Below are 21,160 nucleotides of genomic sequence, written 5' to 3'. Positions count from 1 at the left end.
TCTGATGAGTGTGATCGCTGTAATATAGAGCTAGTGTAAACATATTAATAAATGGCATGCATGTCAAGATAACTAACAGAATATGAAGTATAAAGGTGCATGTGAGACATGAGTAATTAAATATGTTGTATATTTAAGTTCTTGCAGAAATGGTAGGCAACAGTGGTTGTAACATCAACAGCAAGAAAATAATCAGATACGGACAAAACTGTTTAATTTGACTTTTATTCATTGGTGAAAGGAAGACTTGAAGCAGCAAGATCCGATGAAAAACCTGGGCAAGGCACTGTCTGTCAATTTACGTTATGTTTCAGCCCTTTTTTGATTCAAGACAAAATATTGAGTAGCATCTTTTAATACATTTCTTTTTCACACATGATGACTGAATTACACTTGTTTCTTAAAAAGAAGGCTGTCAATAAATGGTGCTTCAGGTAGAACATACAGTGCAGCATTATAAAAGTTATTGTCAAAGGCATGGAAATGTATCCAAAGCAGCAACGACTGCATTTTTACATTAAATGGAAGATACGAGAACTACGCGCAGCAATGGGCAAGAATACTGTATAACAAAATGCATCTTGGTACAAATGACTTTCGTTTAATAAGAGAAATCAAAATAAAATAAAACAAAATCTAAAACACATTTATTTTGAACTTGCAAAATTGTGTAAATAAATCCTTTAAACACTAATTTCTAAATATCCAAGAACAAGCAAAACCCTTCACGTCTGAGTGCCAACATGTAATCTGGAACATCGGCACAAGGAAGTCATATTCATTTTTATGCAAAATGTTTTGGCCTTGTTTTAAAAATCTCCATCCGTGCTATTTTGCCTTTTGCCTGGTATTTTGGTGTTTCATTGGTCCTATCACAGGCTTTAGGGTGTGCTTGTTCCATCAGCTTACTATCACAGCAGAGAGCTGTTCAATTAGTTTACAACAAAATAATGTTTTCAAAAAGCTGTTCCTTCTGAACAAAAACTTTTACCTTTGACAAGTACTTCTAGATTTTATAATACAAAAATATCCTCAGTGGTGTCTGGTTTCCACCTTACATAATTCTATCACTTCTGAAAAAATCCAAATTACAAAATACACAAATGTCATTAAATACACACAGTATATGAAAAATGCATGCATTGGAAATAGTGCCCATGTGGGGCAGTAAGTCTGTCTCGACTTGTTTTGCAAAGGTCAGCTTTAGTTTTCCAGTGCATGTTTAATGAAATTATTTAATTCTATGCATCAAATTCCATGAAGATTTTTTGTGGCAAGAAACTTCTCATTTGTGAAGAAAACACATGACCGAGCAAGGAAGATTCTACATCTACGGATAACTTTATTGGTGTTTGATCACCAACTTGACACGTGGCAACTACAGTGTAACTCGTTATGCTGTACTGATTATAATATTGCAAAAACATGTGTTCTGATTATCAAACAACAACTTCACTGATGAGCAGAATTAAAAATAAAAGCAGAGGAATAAACGAGGGTTAAACTCTTACAGGTAGAACAAAATAAACTTTCAATGTCCTATTTGTTTTTTAAATTCAATCCTGGATAAAATAGATGATGAAGAACAGCGAAATTTGTTCTAAAGCCTTGTAGCTGCAAACTGACTTAAAGGTATGTATGTACATGAACTTGATCTTTAATATCACGTTGTGAGTGGGGTGAAAATACTGTATGATTTTGAACACTTTAGAACACACTCAAATGATGAAGTGAGTAAATTTGCAAAAAAAAAAAAAAATATAATACTGCTCTATTAATGCTCCACATAGACAGTTACAGTGCATTTAGTTTTAAAACTATGGGCAGCGAATCATGGGAGAAATACTACTGTCTGAAAAATCCAGCTTGCTGTGGAGAACCGTCGCATGTGTACAGCAGAAATACGTCTACAGTCACAGCTTTTAATCTGAAATTTGGACTGGTTTCTAAACCTCTTATTTTGAAATCATGAAACTGAAATGTGACAGAAATATATAAAGAAAAAAAAAATGCTAACTCAATGTGTCGTGAAATGAGGCGTGAGCCCATTACTAGTATGCTACATTATAAACCCCATGTGAGGAACGAACTAATAAAATACAGTATGTCCCTTTTCAACCAGTGACTTGCCTAAATTCAAAGTTAGGAATGATAACAAATAGAGAATCCCAGATCCATATTTGTACATTTTGCTGTGCTTGTGCAACCATGTCATGTTGTGGATCTGATTTATTTGGGTACAGAAGAAACAGCTTGTGTGAGGCAGGACTGCAGTCCAGGCAGAAAGGCCCAACTGTGCGGGCTTTTGCGTTGCTGAATGCAAACATCACATGCACTCGAACTCGTCGATGCGCTGTTTGGTGTTTCCTGACCGGATCTGTCTGAGGGTCTTGTACTTGTCTCGTCCTGCTTTCATGTTCTCTGCGTGGATCATGTCGTTCACTGTTTTCTTGCTCTCGTCGCGAGCGTTCGCCAACTCGGAGCTTAGAGCCTAAAAACACAGTCATCACAGTATTAAGACACCTCAGAGCAGTATGTTATTATGAACATGTAAGACTCACTCTCATCCCTGGGTGTGCAGAATATTAAGAACTTTTTTAGTGACTGACCTACTTTAGCTTTAAATATAACAATCTGTCTCTAAATCATTTGCATTTCTTTATCTTCCTCTCCTTTATCATTGAAATGGATTTATTAAAGGAGACCTATTATGCTTTTCTGTATTTTGTGTACATATTTAATGTGGCCAAAGTTACAAATAATGATGTAAACATATGCAGAAGTATATGCTCCCTTTCAACGTTTCTACTCTGAGTACAGTATGATGTAATATTGGGCCTGATTTCTTTATATGGTCATCTGCTCCAGGTACACTACTGCAGGTATTTACAGTTTGTAGCCTACACTGTTACATGAAGCTACATGCTAACGTCAGGTTAACCTGTAACCCTGGTTGCTGATGTTGTAAATCTCTCCCCAATTTCAGATCATATTCCTGCTGGAACATGTCCAGTTGTGTTTAAAAGCTTTTATTGGTGATTTTAGACGGTTAAAAGTGCTGCTACTCTCCGTTACAGCCGTTCTCTGGCTGCAAGTGCACCTCTATCATACACATAGCTACATGCTAACGTCAGGGAAGCATAAATTCTTGGTTGCTGATGTTGTAAATTTCTCCCTGATTTTGGATCATATTCCTGCTAGAACAATTCCAGTGGTGTTTAGAGGATGGTTTTTCATGGTAAAAAGTGCAGCTGTGCTCTGTTACAGTCATTTCCCAGCTGCGATGACAGTGCAAACACAGTGAATACAGGATGAATACAAGCGTGTGAGGAAAACAGTGTTTTCTAACCATTTAAGCATGTAAACATGTTCTAGTAGAAAACTTAAATACAAGTATGAACCTGAAAAAATTTACACATTTTACATACTCATCATATTTTAGATATTTTATATCTTTAAATGTTGAACATTGTAGCATAATACACATATTTTATTTGTATATTTTTACATACTTTGTACTTCATTACTTCTTATTTCAACTTCTATAATTCTCTATGCTTACATCTGAGCGACTGTAAAGTATCAGAGTTTCCCCCTGGAGATCAATAAAGTAGTCTGATTCTGATATCAGCCTACGTCACAAGAAGTGCAAGTGTCCCTATTTCTCAGTGCTTTCGTATGACCTGTTTGCACTACAACACCTAAGCTAAAAACTGACATACTGATAGCTACATTTTACAACAAAAAGAAATGAGTAATGAGGCCTACTTGTCCATTTTTTTGTGGTGTGATTTATTTTCACACACTTTTTTACCCTAGTTAAAAAATGGATTTAAGGCAACTTAAAAAGCATGGGTGTCATGTGAGATCAAATCTCTACAGTTAGCCTTTTGATCTATCTTTCCAATAATGTATCGACAAATCAAATTAATTTTATATTTGAGATATGTGCAATCACTTACAAGTAGATGTTTCTGCAAACGTTCGTTCTTCTCAGCCTCGGTCATGCGCTCCTCTTCGCTGCGGTCCTTGTACGTGGCGGCAGCTGTGAACTCTGCGCTGGCTTCGGCACTGCTTTCGTCGTTCTCGTCGTGCTCGTTCTCTGCGTTGAGGGGCTCCTGAACGTGAGCCGCCATCACTTTGTTTTTGAGCTCTTCTTTGGTCTTCTCCAGGTCCTCCTGCACTGTGGTAGCCTGAGGAAACAAAGAGCACCAATGAGGAGACTGTGCATTATAGTTACAGGCCTCACTGCAATTTCAACCACGTCCTTGTTTAGATAATTAGAGATTTGATGGACAGAAATGTATCTAACACCCAAAAAACATGACATCAGTAGGGTTTTTGTTCCAGGGTGTTTGTTGTTTTGTTTCATACACACATTCATACTGTGGGAAACATGAGAGTTGCACCACATTATATGACAATCGGACAGATAGTTGTTGAGGCATTTTTCTAAAAGCCAAAAACATCAACCTCATGGTGGTGCTGTATCTAAAACTATCTAAAATAAACTAACTAAAATTAACTGACTCATCATTTCGGCTCTTCCCAGCTGGCTGTGCAACATCTTTTTTTTTTTTTGGCCACTAAAAATAATTTTAAACAATCTATTAAAGACACTAAAAATCCACTTTAGCCATGGGGCATTAGAGGACGCCTTGTGCTACAAAATTAACTGACCAAGAATAAAAGCTGCTGACAAAGTTAAAAAAAAAATAACGGACCAGAGTGCTTCTGCTTTGAGCCAATCATGACTAAGCCTGGAATTTCAACTGAAACTAAACTGTTTGCCAAAAATGCACAACTGTGGAAACCACCACTTAGCACAGCATTCTTTTACAAGGCAGAATATCATAATGGTGCAAAAGAGTTATGACAGGATTTCCTTTGCACAAAGACGGCTGTCACCGCCACAAACAGCATGAGTCACACTGCCCATAAAATTGAAGGGGCTGGGCTGGTGTGCATGGTTTTTACCAAAAAAGACATGAGGCGAGCTGTGAGCTTTCACCCCTCCCCCAGAAACACACAACAACAGGACCTCAGGAATGTCTGTCCTTACTGTGTCACAAGGGAGGGGCAACATAGTCAGCACAATGTTTGACCGACGGTGAGGTTTGATGATGCTCTAGTTTTTGCCATGTCCACATTGAGCTCATTTGGAGTGCTAACATTATCTGATCACACAACACAGGTGCCTTTAACTTGTATAAGCACAAAATATTTGGTGCAGTAATGCAGAATTTACTGTTCCCCTGGTTAACACATGGGCCACTGTAAAATCACTACTTTGTACTTGTTAAGAACAACATGCCACTACCTGAACCATAATATGATGGAGGCATTATTGAGAGGATGAAGAATGGAGTCAGTCTGAGAATCATCAGTGACCTGTCTGTCTCACTTCTCAACACACGATGGCTGTAATGCACAATTTTAGTTTTAACCAACTGCAAGAGAGGCAGGAAGAAGAACTGTAGCTGTGTAACTGTGTCTGTAACCACCTATTAAAGCTGGTAGAGACACAAGTCATTTGTGTATGAGAAAAAAAATTCAGGCCATCAGCTCTAAAGCTGAATGTGATACAGTTTTCTCCTTTGTACTTAAATCATTGATGACTAAAACTGTCACTGCAATCAAAGAAAGAAGACTATTTTGTTACTATAAAAACATAGTAACTCAGGGATGTCTGTGATTAGTAGACAAGTTGATTAAATGTTGCTACCCTCGCTAGTCAGCACAAATTTTTTCGGGGCTCCTACAGCTTAAGGCAAGTTAGATTTAAGACTTTTTAGGTGTTTTTTCAAGTCACTCTGAATTAAATTTAAGACAAATTTTACCATAATTAAAACTGAAGCAAGAGACGATCATGGAACAGAACTGGGATATAAGTGGCATTTGTTGGCAGGTTTTTAAGGCGATTTTGTGTTTCTCACTCTGCATGTGGGATTCCACTGTCTCCATTTCCATCCTGCCATGTTTAAAAAACGTTTTACATAAAATACACCAAGCCTTGTTTGCATTGCTTTGAACAGGTTTTAGCCATGCTGCGAAATCTTAATTAAATTTGCACCCATTGTCACCCAGGGTACCGTGACAGCTAGCTAGCTGAGTGTATTCTCTGCTCTAAGCATCCCGGCCAGAAACAAGTGTGTTGTTGGTTGGTTACCCTGATGTGACGTTAATGTGAGAGACATTAGATAAATTATTTTGAAAAAAAATATGTTGTTAATTGTTCAGAGATTTTACAAGGCAATGTCATGAAAAAAGATTCATAACATCCTACTTTCCATGATTTAGCATTTCGACTTTTTGAAATTGATTTAAGACATTTTAATACCAATTAAGGCCTTATTTTTAGATTACTGAATCCAATGCCTTTTAAGATTTTCTAAGGATCTGAGGAAAACAGGAAGTATTTGGGTCAGCATGTGAGACTAACCAGAGGCTCTGTTCATCACTGGCTCTACCTCTCTCTTTCTTTCGCACACACAGAAACACATGTGTGCTCTCAGAATCAATAGACCAGTGCAAGTCCATAGCTGTCCACGGACGTTTAATGCATTAAGTATGAGCCTTACACACACTCAACGTGGCTGAATGTCTTCTTGCTAAACTGAATGAAAGACAAGCTTAAGAAGCCTAGCATATGTGTGTGAGAATGTGAGTGCATGTGAATTTACACACAAGAGTAACTGCATGCATTTGTGTGTTAAATACAATGTAAATAAATGTAATTTGCTTACTTTTATTTAATGAACTGGTGTCATGTTTTTTATTATAATGAGCAATGTTCATAATGTGCAACTCAGATCATACCTTCTGTTGCCACTCTACTGCCTCTTCCTCCTTCTTCTTCTTGGCATCCTCCAGGAGGGAAATCTTTGAAGTCAGCTCAGCCAACTCTGTTGCCTGAAAGGACATTTTTTCACTTTTAGACTTTCTTGACATTGATATTTGAAGCATCAGTACACGCACATGTTCATCCATCAAAGCCTTTCGTTTTCTAGTTTCAATACCTATTTTTACACAAAAAGTGTTTGATAACTGACCAGGTGTTCTTGGTTCTTCATCTGGTTCTCTGACTGCTGCAGCAGTTTCATCTTGGCGTCCTCAGCACCCTTCAGCTCACTCTCCAGACGTTCAGCCTCCTCCTGAGCCGACTTCCTCTCCATCTCCAACTCCAGAGCCCTCTGTGTTTGCTCCTCCAACTCTGTGCGCACACGCACACACACACACACACACACACAGAAGCAATAAAGTTAAATGTTGTGTAAAAAAGCTGTCACCATTCATTACAGTGCAACAACAAGCTTTTTCTTGAGCACTGATGGGTCACCCACCTTGTTGGGCTTTTTTCGTCTGCTCCTCAATCTGCTTTAGTCTCTCCATTAACTCTTCCTTTTCCTTTTCAATCTTTTCCTTTTCCTTTTCTGCAACTTCTCGTTTCCTCTTTTCATTCTCCAGCAGAGCTCTAATGGAAACACAAACAAGATGTATTGGATTATACCATAGTATACAGAGTATTTAGGTTACACATCCCACATAACTATCAAACACAGTGCAGGGCTTCTGTGTTGGAATTAACATTTCTATAATTGCTGTCACAAAGAACAAACCTGACATTCCTGTTGCATGATGTATTTTAAACCAGTTAATAGAAATCAATCACAAAGTGTGGTAATTACATATTTACAGTAATAGGCTACATCAGAAGTCACATAGTGTAGTTCCTCTGACAACAGCTTATGACTCTTACCGTTCCATCTTCTTGTGATTCTTCTCCTCCCGAGCCTGAGCCTTCATCTGCTGCACTTCAATGGTGTCAGGTTTGCGGCGGCGCATGTACAGCTCATGGTTGCCCATGCAAAGAGCCAGAATTCGCTTGTTGATGCGCAGTCTTGGAGCATAGAATACAAAGTCCTAAAGAATAAAATTAGAGATTTATATTTAGGATTGATCCATAGATAGATGATTTATCAATTGTAAACGAGTTATTATTGTTAATGGTTTACATACAGGTGCTTTCTTGTCAATTGGTTTGATGACGAACTTCTTGTCATTGAAGGAAATGTTCCTAATTTCACTCCAAGGAAATCCAATTTTGGGTGTCATTCTGTTGAAGACAAAACAAAAAAAACCTTTGTCAGCTGCATCACAATAGACAGGAACTAGTAATGACAATAAACAATAATGATGCTAAACATTAAAGCTGCAATGTTTAAAGACTACTTGGTCTGGGCCATTTTTTTAAGGGGAAAAAAAAGAAAAATTCTGACTCAAGTTTCTAAAATGTGAATATTTTCTGGTTTCTCTACTCCTCTATGACAGTAACCTGAATATCTTTGGGTTGTGGACAAAACAGGACATTTGAGGATGTCACCGTGGGCTTTGGGAAATACTTTTAGACATTTTTCACAATTTTTTGACATTTTATAGACCAAACAACAATCGATTAATTGAGAAAATAATTGTTGGTTGCAGCTCTGCTGAACATGTGCATTCATAGTGATTTGACATAACTGTGAAATGACTTACTTGTCATTCTGTTCATAAATGTTGAGCCCCAAAGCATCCACTCCCAACCACAGTTCTGTGCCTTTCTTGTTCTTGATGTTGAAGTAGTTGACCCCGTACATCTCGAGATCTTGAGCGATCTTCAGATACTCCATCATGGACTCCTCTCTGTGGACAGATAACACATACTAACATAAATAACATGTTGCACAAAAGCAAGAAATGTTAAAGCTTCAAGTTAAAAGCACAGTGTTCTACAGCTAGGAGTTAAATGTATGGTAGCAAGGCTAAGAAGAAGCCTTGAGAAGAGAAAGACAATTTTTTTTTAAAAAAAATTCAAGCTTCACATCTTCAAAGTGGTGAGAGTTAGATTCTGACCCAGGACTGAAACCTCCAAAGACCACTACCATCACTAAGCTGGAGACTAAGCAACTAGAGCAAGGTAGAATCAGGTGCAACTATGGTGCAATATCTCCCAAATATGCACATTCAGTCAGTATTTTGGGCTAAGAGTGTGAAAGATCCTCTTAAAATAGTGCCTGTTGAAATACCAAGTAGACAAAGATGTTTCATGTCTTCAAATGTTTGTTTGCACATGCGTGTTGGCAGTTACCTCATCATGCTCTTGTGTTCTTCATGCCACACTTGAATCCTCTCCTCCCACTGCTCCTTGTTAAGTTTGTGCTGGTCCAGAACTCTGAAAACATAAGACATCCGAGTGTCAGAAGTCATGCTATGAAACACGTCTCATACAAACACCCTGGCCGAAAGGTGACATCTATCTGACATTAACTGCCGTGTTGAAATGTTGCTATAAAGCTGTGTTACCTCTGAGGGAGCAGCTGTTCACTGGACAGATATCCTGGTGTGTGGACTTCCTTGTTGTAGTCGGCATACTTGGCCTGCACTGCGTAGGATGCCAGGAGGACTGCTGTCTCTGGAGGGCAGTAGATGTCGTCATTTAGGATTCCCTCCTTCACCTGCAGGAAGAACAGCCGCTGTGTGGCGTCCTGGATTAACTCCTCTGTCACATCCTCGGGGAAGAACTTGGCACGGAACTTAAACAGCAGCGGGCTTTCCTTCCTCACATCCTGGGCTGTCACCTAAAATAAAGTGTGGCACGGGTGAGGGGTAGAGGTTAGACTTCTGTAAACAGACTTGAGTTCAACAGAGTAGCTCAATTTTGCCAAAGAAGAAAAAGTGCGTGAGACATTGTAGCGAAGGAAAACACCTTCTTATTGAGCTTGAGCCATGTGGAGAAACCCTTTGTATCCTGGTACTGGAGCCCAAAGTACCAAACCTCTCTCAGCCCGATGGTCTTAACAACCTGAAAATATAAAAGCAGAAGTATTATTCTTGTTCCTCCTCACCATAACATTAGCACAGTCTGTTCTATAATAGATCTATGAACAGTGAAACACAGGCAACAGGCATCATTTCTCATGCTGCTGTGTGTTTGTTGTTTGTTTCAACACTCTTACAAACATCAAACAAAAACTACATATACAAATAATTTTGAGACATTAAAGAAGTGTTTTGTTAGAAACAAGAAACTCACACTCTGTGTGTGACAAGAAACTAAATAAATAAATGTGACTGCGTGCCCATAAATCTTTTCAAAATATAGTTTCTGTTATATTTTTTTTGTTTTGTTACAAAACTATTGCAGTTATTAGTCTGCTAGTTAAACTGTAAATAAAAATAAAGCAACCTGCTGGTTACATCACCAACACATTATTGCTTCATGTAATGTTTCACAGTAATTCAAAATAAATAACTTTTAACATATTCAATTCTTCAGTGTATTACTGTTAGTGGATATCACTGGTTTCAAGTCATGAGTTTCTCATACCTGGTCAAAGAGCTGCTTTCCTGTTGTGTTTGGCTGAATGGCGAACTCCAGTTCAGCATCCATTGTAGTGACTCTTACACTAATCTGAGGAAGAGAGCACATTGGAAGAATGAGTGATCGTTAAATTTATATATATATATATATATATATATACATATACATAAATGGACACAGACAGCATTTTGGGTTAGTGTTGTCACAATAATGGAATTTCTTACTTTGATACAATATCTTAAAAAGATACCAATATTCAATACCATCTTTGATGCCACAGGGGAAAACTGACATTGAGAGTATACAATTTAAAAAAAAGATAAATATAACAAGAGTGTAACATGACAACAACAACTTTTCTTCTCTTGGTTAGTAGCAGAATGACTATAGTATACATTAACAATAAGAGAGAGCAAGAAAGCGCAGCTGGTATCGCCGTTTCGATACTGAAGAATACTGTCAAAATATTCAGACTCAATATGTTTCGATAAATACATTTTTGACAACAGTATTTCGGATGAAATGAATCTATCTCACATGTATCAGTGAGCTAAAATCAATTTCTTGGCAGAAGCAGAGCTTTATTATTATTATTGCTGGCATGATCAGGAGATAGTTCGCTTTAGTGTCTCAAAGAAATTGATATACGTTTACGTCTTTGAGCTGTTGAAATTCACTGATCAATCAATAAATTCTGATTGTTCTTTTAGCATTTAGCTCATTTTAAATGATTCTCCATCTACACACATAAAACAGTCAACACTGACATGTCATTCAGTGGAAAACACATCATCTTTCATCACTTAAACTTACAGTATTATATATAGAATTTGAAAACTCCCACTGGTGCCCCCCAGTGGCAATATATAAAAATAAAATTGACAGAAAGCCACAAAAAATAAAAATAAAAGATTATATAATGACATACTTCTACATACAGTGGTTCATCAGCTGATTTTCTATCAAGCTACTGGGAAGGTTTTGAATAAACCAGGCTGTGCAAAGGTGCAGCGACACCCCTCAGTGCACACGCTCCACAGGCCACGTCTGTCAGAGAACAAAGTAACTCTACAGTCAGATCAGGCCTACTGTGAACACTCAGTCAACCACACCATCGTGATATCATGACAAAAGATGTTTTGATGTATGCACAATTCGTTAAAGATCAGGGTCCCGCAGTGTGTACGACAAACGTGCCAATCTGGCAGTGTCTCAGTATAGAACTTATCTACAGGAAGTAACCACATCCTCTGGTGGCTGCGAGGCACTGCTGCTGAACACTGAGCTCTTCTGAGAGTCGCCTACATCCTGTCATGTATCAAGCAACCTGTCAGCTTACTGCTGAGCTATCTGCTGTAGCAGAATTTAGTGAGAACAGACTTTGTTAAGTAGGTCTATCAACCTCAGGTAACACATTTTGTCACAGCTGCTTATTTAGCCACTGAGGCCCTTCTCATTTAAGAGACTTGAAATTGTGTAAATTATATGTCATGAGCTGAATGGATATATTTAACCTTAAAGCCTCGCTCAGTGAGGTCGGCCAGAGAATACATTCATTCTGTACTGAGTAAACTGACCATGTAGGCATTTCTCATTTTCTCTGTCCTCTTAGAGATGACGAAAACAGCAGCAAGCATGTCTATTGGGAAATAACTGTGCAGGCTGAGGCCCACGCCTGCCCTGAACAACAATGGTATGCATTATTTCCCAGTTGCGGGGCTGATTAGAGTTGCGTTCTTTCCCATTCATGTCAGCAGGACCCCATTTACTGCTCAGGATACTTGCCCCTCTTCACATCCTGTTATCACCAGCAGACAGAGTTATAGTAAAACCTACAATCTGGGCCTACACCAAACTCCAACACAGATGCCTCAAGCTGTCTACACATACCACTCTTTAAACTGACAATTATGAGCTTCGATGAACATTTAATCTCATTAGTGTAGATGAGAGTTCAGTCGATGACCACCCTGCTGGGTGTAAGCGGTTTCATTTCCTGAGTCAAAATGGCTAATTCTGCATAAAAGGGAACTGCACTCGTACATTTTCTGCCTGGTTAGGGTGTGTCTCTCATGGCCAGAATTCAAAAACACTTAGCACACTATTATTAGCACACGCTCAAAAACACCCCTCTCAGGCCCATGTGTCATGTTTCCATGACCTGTTCTTCACTGCTTTTTATCACACCACAACTATTAACAACTCTTAACAAGCTATACATCTAGAGGCATGTGTGATGTATTTAATACTTAAGTTTTTCACAAGCTAGCGACTTAGTGAGTCACCTATGTAATGTGAAGCTTTCTTCAAGAATCCTCCACTTCACTGACTGCCTGAAACTTTGGGTTATCTTTAATATCTCCATTTGCTTTATCCTTACTCATACAGCTGTGTGCGACTACATCTTCTGATGTGCAGAAACCATAAAGGTCTCATCTCCTCTTGTGTTAGTATAACTGGCCTTTGATTTATCAGACCAACTCATCATTTTAAGACACATTCATATCCTAATTATGGTATTAAATCACATGAAATATAAAAGTTATATGGAATAAAAGTATATATAGTTGACTGATTATTTAAATATATTGAGTTTTCAAAGCAGAAATAATCAAGATAACTCCAATATATGTTCTCACTTACAATACATTATAGGCCATGATAATAAAATCCTTAGCACATCAAGTCAAATCACATTAACAAAGACAGAGCACAGCCATGCCAGCAGATCTGTGGGTCTGTTTGTATGCAGTGGTTCACTGAGCTAAATGAAAACGTTAGCATGTTAACAAGCTCACGGTGACAGTGCTATTTAGTTTAGCTAGTTAGCATGCTAACATTTGCTAACACTAAGAACAGCTGAGGCCGATAGGAATGCTAAACATTTACGATAATTCATAAACCCAAGTATTAAGCAAATGTACATTTTGACCCTGTGATGGCACTAGATGAAATTTTAAGGGATCACAATTCATCCCGTGGGGAACATGACTGTCCACCAGATGTCATGATGATCCATGATTGATATTTCAGTCTTGACCAACCCACCAACAGGCTGACGTTGCCATCTGCATCCACAGAGCCATGCCACCCACTAGCATGGTTGAAATCCACAAATTGCCCCAATAAGCCTTGAGGGCTTGATGTCAGTTTAATTACAACTCATGTCAGTATTCATGAAAGCTGTCACTCTGAATAATTTAACTGATGAACACAAATGGCCAATGGAGGAAGGGTAAGGGGAGACAAAACCCTCTATTATTTGTAGGAAGTGAACAAGTTTGTTTGATAATCATATGGTCATTATGCAATAATGGAGAAGTTAAACCAAAAGTAAACTGGGAAACACCTCAGGTTACCTCGTTAGGAAGAGGAAGCAAAACTACTGAAACTCACAGAACATGTGTGATTTATAGATGTACAGCCCAGAGCAGACCCAGTGATCTAAGTACAGTCTACCATAGTTATTTTTCTCCACTAAGATTCACTTTAATCAAACATTATATATGAGTTTTCGGCTACATGGCCTTCTTCAAGATTTGCAAATCTTGAAGAAGGCCATGTAGCCGAAACGTTGATTTAAATAAACTGCATATGGAGCCAGAGTGTGCGACACTTTTTTTCTTCAACTGATCTTCCTCCAGTGATCAGCACCTCAAGAGTATTTGGTGTGAGTTTTTTCTTAAAATTTGTAACGTCCCCTTTCATGACATTCAACCTTACATCCTACAGAAAGTAAATTAATAGTAAAAAAAAAAGTTCAGTGGGAACCCCTGTTGTCCCAGCATTCAGTCGTTCAGCCCTTACATTCCCACATGACCACACCAGTGCTATCTCTGTGTGCTGTTCACAACCGCAGTCCTTCCAACCAAAATCAAGACAATAAAGAACATACCGCTAAGTGGTTTTAGGAGCAAAAGGGAACAACAATGTTGACCAACAGCATCCTTACGTACGTGGACAGCAGGACGGCCCTCATGTCTGGGCACAAACCCACTTTATGCGAGCAGTCGACTAAGGTTAGCAGCAGCACATGTCAAAACAGGCCGCACATAAAGACCATCTTAAGTGTGACAAATATAACAAACGTAGCTATACACAATGGGTGCTGAATCTAAATCATACTTCTGTGTCACACAAGGTCAGCAACTAAGGTGAACATCGATTTGACAATGGATCGGCTCTGGTGACGACAGTAACCATGACACTGAGATCTACCACTACTTGGGTCACAGCTTATATGAAAGATGAACTGCACATGTCAGAGGCGACAAGAATAAGATCTGCCTGACAGACGTATGAAAATAAGGGTCAGACTCAATCCAGTCAGGTGGAACAGTCACATTTAAATGTGAATACAGGGTATGTACAGTCGGTAAGCATTTGAAATCTCAACCTTGACATTCTCAACAGCGTCCAGTTAACAGCTATTAGGTAATGCCAAGCTGAATATGAAGTGTGAAAATGTGGGAAAATGTGACGTGATGACTTATCCTGCATGAGGCACAGCACAACAGCCTTGTTATGTTATCGCTCGAAGCCAATAATACAAGGGAGATCATGTGAAAAGACTTGTGAGCAAGACAACAAACGTGTTTATATCCTCCAAAGCAATATACAAATATTGGCCTCTAATACAGTACTGAGTTTGCAGCCAACCATCAGAAAAGTATCTATGCCACAAAAAACAAATCAGTATCTTGGTGAGTAAACATAAGTACTCATCACGTCTGCTGATCAGATTAACATGAAGTCGTGTGCTGGACGCCTTGTAGCATTACACTACATAAGCCCTGTGGCTGAAGAGAATAAACTGGGCAACAGGAGGAGCGAGGACGGAGAAGAGAATAAGGTTTCTCTGTTAGCAGGGGACAGTAAACACAGGAGCAACAAGCTTTCAGAACTGTTTCCCACGACCACTCTTGTAATCAATCAAGAATGTGTTTTTAATAAAAAAAAAACAGCCATTGTGGTACAGACTGCTCTTTCATTCTCTCTAATCATCTAAATCTTTTTTGATTGACTCTCATCTCATGTTTACTGCGTATGTTCACCTGACTTCGCACTCCTGTCCTACAACATTAGTCCTGGTATCTTATCAGTCCGATGCTAATACCCCTTGCCAAATTGATTACGTTGTCTGACCTTTCAAGCACTTGTTCTGTGCTGGCTCCATTTATTCTGATGACATATTGCCTTCCTTCTGACCCCTGCGTTTGATTGCTAACTGTGCCAATCATCATGCTGCCAACTATAAGCCTCCTGTTGACCAAGTAAGGACTCTTTTATCCCTGCTGGTTTTGTCTGCCAGCTCTGCTTTTGGGTTCAAATCCTGTGTTATACTGTTACAGCCACTTAGGCACAATTATGTAGACCAAACAGGAAGACTAGGCAGCAACATGGAGATACTGAATTGCCTATCTTCTCCAATATACATCTTTATATAGCTAATAATAAATTCCACGTTTCCAGCATAGTTCAATCTACTGGTGACACTGACAGTTTCAGGGTTCCTCCAGCTGAAGGCAAGTTAGATTTAAGACTTTTTAAGACTATTAATAATGCTATTGGGAATGAAATTCAAGACCAATTTATTACTTAGGGTAAGGGACAATTTTGCCCAAATGTTTGTAGTAATATAAGAACATGATTTTTTTTCTGTCTCATGGTGGAGACAAGGGAGGAACCGAACTGGGAAATACCTGTTGGGGAGTTTTCTTGGCATTATTGTTTCTCACTCTGCACACGGGCTTCTACTGCTCTGATTCCCATCATGCCATGGTTGAAAAACGTTTTGCATATAATAAACCTAGCCTCATATGCATTGTCTTGTACCGGTTTCAGCCTTACTGCAAAATCTTGGTTAAATAACCAATTTTCATTGAATTTGCAGTTACCCATGTTGTCCAGGGTACAATGACAGCTAGCTAGCAGACAGTTGATCCTCTCCGGAAACAAAATATGAGTGTTTCTGATCTGCTATCCTGATCTGTGTAAGATGGCATTCAGTAAATTATTTATAAAAGATAGATGGTACCAGTTATTCAGAGATTTTGCAATACAACGTCAGAAAAAAAAGAAGATTCATAAAAAGACCTACCTCCCATGTCTTGACTTTTCTATGACTTTTCAAAGATTGATTTAAGGCATTTTAACTCCAGCTAAGGCCTTATTTTTTTGATTAGTGAGTACAATGTCTTTTGAAATGTTTAAGGATCTGCGGGAACGCTGAATTCAGACAGACAGTATGTAGAGGAGAGCAGCCTATTTGTTTGGTGTGTAGTAATGATTAAGGACGCAATGTTTTTCCCACAAGAAGACAACCACAGATACAAACCACAGGCACTTCTGTTTGCAGTAGGCAGTAATGCAATACTACATGACTAATGCTCACTGCAGTGCTTTGCTTATGCTATTCCTTTATTATGTACACAGTTTGTACTTTGCTGGCTTAAAATTTGTACCAAACACTGTCATTACAATGAGGGCCAAATACACTAATCTTAACTCAATCATCTCCTGTGTCATTTAAACATCTAATTGTAATTACAATGGTCGGTCATATTCAATAAAAAAACAGATTATTTAAACAGAAATAAGTTAAGATGATTTCTTTTATTCCAACAGCAGCAATAGAAACAGACAAAAAACAGACGATAACAAGCACATAAAAAGTCTAAATCATTAATGAATAATAACAAAGAACTTACTTTCAGGAGTCTGATTTTCTCACAACCTCCAAACAGAAAGCATTGAACTACCTGTTTGTGTAAAAACCCCAGACGTTTTGATTGCAGTTTGTCCACCACCTCCACCTCTACACACTGTTAATCTGCTCTGCTATGTGCACTTGCACTACAGACTCATTTAATCCCCTGCTTGCATACCGCTGGGTCTTTCCATTTACCATTTCTCCATAGCCACACTTGTTAAAAGTCTGGTGCTCGTTACAAGAAAATGGCATCTGTTGTGATTTCTACGTAGCGGGCTAAAATGGTAAGTTATGCTCAAGTTTTGTGTAAAAGATAGTAGGCCATTTCTGTATTTTTGGATGAAAAGGTGTAATACGATTAACATTATTCACCAGTTGAGAAGAATGACAAACTGGTTGAAAACAGACTGATTGTCTGCTGTACTAATCCTGAAATGGTTCTATTTTTAAAACAGCAAGTATAGGAAAATGAAAGGGGAAACTGGGGTTAGATTAAAAAAAATAAAACAAAATAGAGTGTTATGTTTTGGGCCTATATAAAATGTAATTTTGTGTAAATTGTGAGTCTTTGTGAAAAAACAAATAAGCCACACCCACACACATAACAGCAGTAGTTGAACAATTTAAATACAAAACTAATTTCAGCTAAAATGTACAATTACACTGATGAACACAGACCTATAGGTAATCCTGAACTTGTTGCACTGCTGTAATGCATCTAAAGTGGAGCATGGCATCTGAGGACCACGCTAGGGGAAAACAGGGAGGAGAACAGCTAGACCGTGATGTGAAAGTCCTTATAAGGCTGCAGGCAAGGAAATTACCAGAAGAGGAACTGATGTAAGTGCAGAAACCTTGAGTCACAACACAACTTCCTTGGGAAACTCAGGCACTGCCAGGAGGAGTCCAGCAAAGGCAGACTTTCTCAATAATTATTGCTTTTGTTAAATGTCAAAGTTGTTACAGTTAACTACAAAACCAGAAACTGGGTCACTAAAACCGTTAATGGAAAACTTCTTTTTTTGAAGCCATGAATTTTACTCCCTGAGCTGGATTGTTGTGAATGTGACTACAAATGGGGGAAACAACTTTCACTGGGTGCAGCAGAGTGAGCTCTGGATCATTTGCTGAATCAGTGTGTCCAGCTTCCTTCTTTCAAACAGCATGTCTACGGCGTCTTCACATGGCGCCGTAAGCTTTACTAAAGGAAACAGACAACTGAGTGTCGCAATAACCTGTCTGAGTTTTACCATTTCATCACTGATATCACCATCCAGGTGCAATGACTGATCCTCAGAAGGGATAACTTTACTTCTCAGCAGCATATAACCTGACGTATTTAGGCTTTGCTCCAGCCACTTCTTCTGTTGATCCCTATAGTTTAGATTTTTAATACTGGAAACACAGCTCAGGCTGCTCATTAATAAATATAAGGCCTTACTGTCTAACATATCCCACAATCCTTTTTGGTCATCATTTATTGTCCTTGTTTATTTTGAGAAAGTCTTGCTGCTTCCTCTTGACTGTCTATTTTATTCACCACAAGTTTCCTCTTTTCTTACTCTTCATTATGTACAGGCAAAAGTCCCTACAACACAGCTGCACTTTCCCTGCAGTGTCCCTGTGCTTGTGAACTGGTCGTGACTGCCAAACAGATCCTTTAGAGGTCTTCTAGGTCCCCGGCTGTTACTTCAGTAGCAGCTACATATATAACAGGCCACTACTCTGCTGTTGTTGAGTCTAACGGTGTCCCTCTGCAGAGATTTGGCATAAAGACTGACACTAAACAAAGGACTAAAAAAAACAAAACGTATAAAGAGCATTACAGTGGAAAATATACACAAGATTAATACTTGTCAGCGTACAGTACAGAACATCTGAAAGCCCCCCTCAACTGCAAATATCGTACAGCTCCCTTTCATATAATTCGTAAAATTTGAAGGCATATTTTATGAAGAGATGTGGCAATTCACTGCTAATAACTAATTCATAATTTCTAGTTATTACCTGCCTGATCGGCACAACCTGACTTACACAAAAAAGCCCTGTAAAGTTTATTCTAAAATGCTAACATGATTAGAGGAATTCCTTTTAGGAAGAGGAGGGCAGAAAAAGCTCTTAAAGTATACACCTTAAATGCCAGGATGCTTTGACATTTTTTCAGGTTGACAGCTGGAAAAAATATCGAGGAAGTGCGAGCAGAAACAATGCTGCAGGAAGAAAGCAGCTACAACCTTTGGTACCATTTGTACTAATGTTTGTAATTTGGAAGTTCAGGAGTTCACAAGTGAGTCTTAATGACATGTCAGTGGTGAAACATGTATTTTAGTAAGTTTTAACAATTAGATTCAGATGTTTAATTACTGAATGCTCTAAAAGAAGTATCATAATGGCCAAGTTACTGGCTGCTGCCCAAAATGATAGCTCTTATAATGTGGGGCAAATTATGAGTCTACAGCATGTACCCAGAGTAGAGTAAGGGCAGTCTGATGTTGTTACAGTGTCTGCACTGTGAAATCTAAATGACTGTACTTAGCATCAGCTTCATCTCATGGGACATGAGTGACTCTTTTTGTAGCCTTTTGTCAGAGTGTGCATGTGGGTATCACAGCTCCAAACTGAATGAGAAGGGCTGCACACAGATTTCAGTTCCTACATTAAATTCTCTCAGTCAACTCATGCTTTCATCTGAGGCATACAGAAGAGGTTGAGGGTTACTTAGACACCATTTTCACTTCTGTCTGCCACTGATGGAGGCATGAGCCACTGGTCTCTGCCTGCTCTGATGGTGTTTGAATAAAACAAAGAGTGAAGTCAGTGTGTGGCCGTCCTCTTTGTTCAGAGCCACACCAGCTCCAGGACAAATCCATCAAGCTTTGGGTGCTTCTTCATTTGATACCACAGCACAGACCCAAAATTTGAGCCTTTTTTCTTAACAGTGGCTATAAGGCATAATATTTCTGGGTGTCTCCCCCATGCCACCTCCCTGTTTTAAGTTTGCCTCCATTTGCTCCAGATTTGGGCAACACAGCTGGCCTGAATGACACTTGAAATCCCTCCTCGTTAGACCTGACTGAGGAGGAGGCCTTTAGGAGGACTAGCTCGTTTGCTACTACAGGCCACACAGCCGCTTCCGCTGAAAGCCGATTCAACAAATGTGATTTCAGGCTCTTCAGCTGTGGAGAGAAACTTAAAATACCGTAATAACTAATGTACTAACCGTGAACCTCTGAATGAGTGATCCGGTTAAAGGCGCTAATTTTAATGACCAAACAGGCGGGAGCGCGCACGCGCACACACCTAACGGAAAGTACCCCAGTAATCCTCGGGTGAGTCTGAGAGGATGAAAAGGATGTAAAAATACTATCATACGTACTAAAGATGCAATAATGTGTATTTTAAGGCTAATATTAAGCACCACTGTCAAACAATAAGTCCCACTGGGCATTTTACAGGTAGGCTAACGTTATAACGGGGAAAGAGAGACAGATAGAAACACGGTAGTTTTTTACATGATAGCGATAATGCAGTTTTCATCCTTACCGTCTTCGGCATCTTTCCTTTCTTTTACGTCCGGTTCAGGATTTATAAAAAAAAAGTTATTAAATCAGTCGAGCAGTTAGCGAGACCAGCAGAAAACTTTTTCCCATCAGAACAACGGCGCCAATAAAACGCCTTCCTGTCTCGAGGACACAAACGTTACTTATAGCTCGACTACCGACAACTATTTTCAACCTACGGCGCGTGAGAGTATTTTTTTCTTTGTTTCGCCTTAAAGTGAAATGAACTGGAGCCTGATTTCCTGCTAACGGTACCCCTGACTGCAAGACCACACCCAGGCCGATGACAGGACAGCAGCCAGCCAGACAGAAAAAGAGGCTACAGGCCAGCAGACTCCGCCTGCAGCAGCAGCCGCATCATCATGGCTGCACTCAGTGTGCTGCCTCTCAGGTTCCTGCTACAAGTTCAGCAGTACTTTCACTCTTAACAGACATGTTCAACACTAATCTATAGGTAAATCCTGCCCAAAATGACTACACAACAGTCATGTATAAGAATACAGACATGTAGTCTACATGTACATC

General features: G+C 39.1%; 1 protein-coding gene across 1 annotated transcript; it reads right to left on the bottom strand.

Moving 5' to 3' along the window:
• Positions 1-211: 211 nt before the first annotated feature.
• LOC117270849 (moesin a) lies at positions 212-20,916 on the bottom strand. The gene is made up of 13 exons (XM_033648779.2): positions 20,619-20,916; positions 10,370-10,453; positions 9,749-9,844; positions 9,346-9,620; positions 9,131-9,214; positions 8,539-8,685; positions 8,020-8,116; positions 7,760-7,923; positions 7,344-7,474; positions 7,053-7,213; positions 6,820-6,912; positions 3,963-4,193; positions 212-2,491 (listed from the first exon to the last, which is right to left on the bottom strand). The coding sequence occupies exons 1-13, from the start codon at positions 20,628-20,630 to the stop codon at positions 2,327-2,329; spliced, it is 1,740 nt and encodes a 579-aa protein (XP_033504670.1). The 5' UTR covers positions 20,631-20,916; the 3' UTR covers positions 212-2,326.
• Between the last annotated feature and the right edge of the window lie 244 nt (positions 20,917-21,160).

Source organism: Epinephelus lanceolatus, chromosome 11, assembly GCF_041903045.1.
Source record: "Epinephelus lanceolatus isolate andai-2023 chromosome 11, ASM4190304v1, whole genome shotgun sequence".
Lineage (NCBI taxonomy): Eukaryota > Metazoa > Chordata > Actinopteri > Perciformes > Serranidae > Epinephelus > Epinephelus lanceolatus.
Note: the sequence above shows the minus strand (reverse complement) of the source record. Positions and strands in the feature narration are given on the sequence as shown.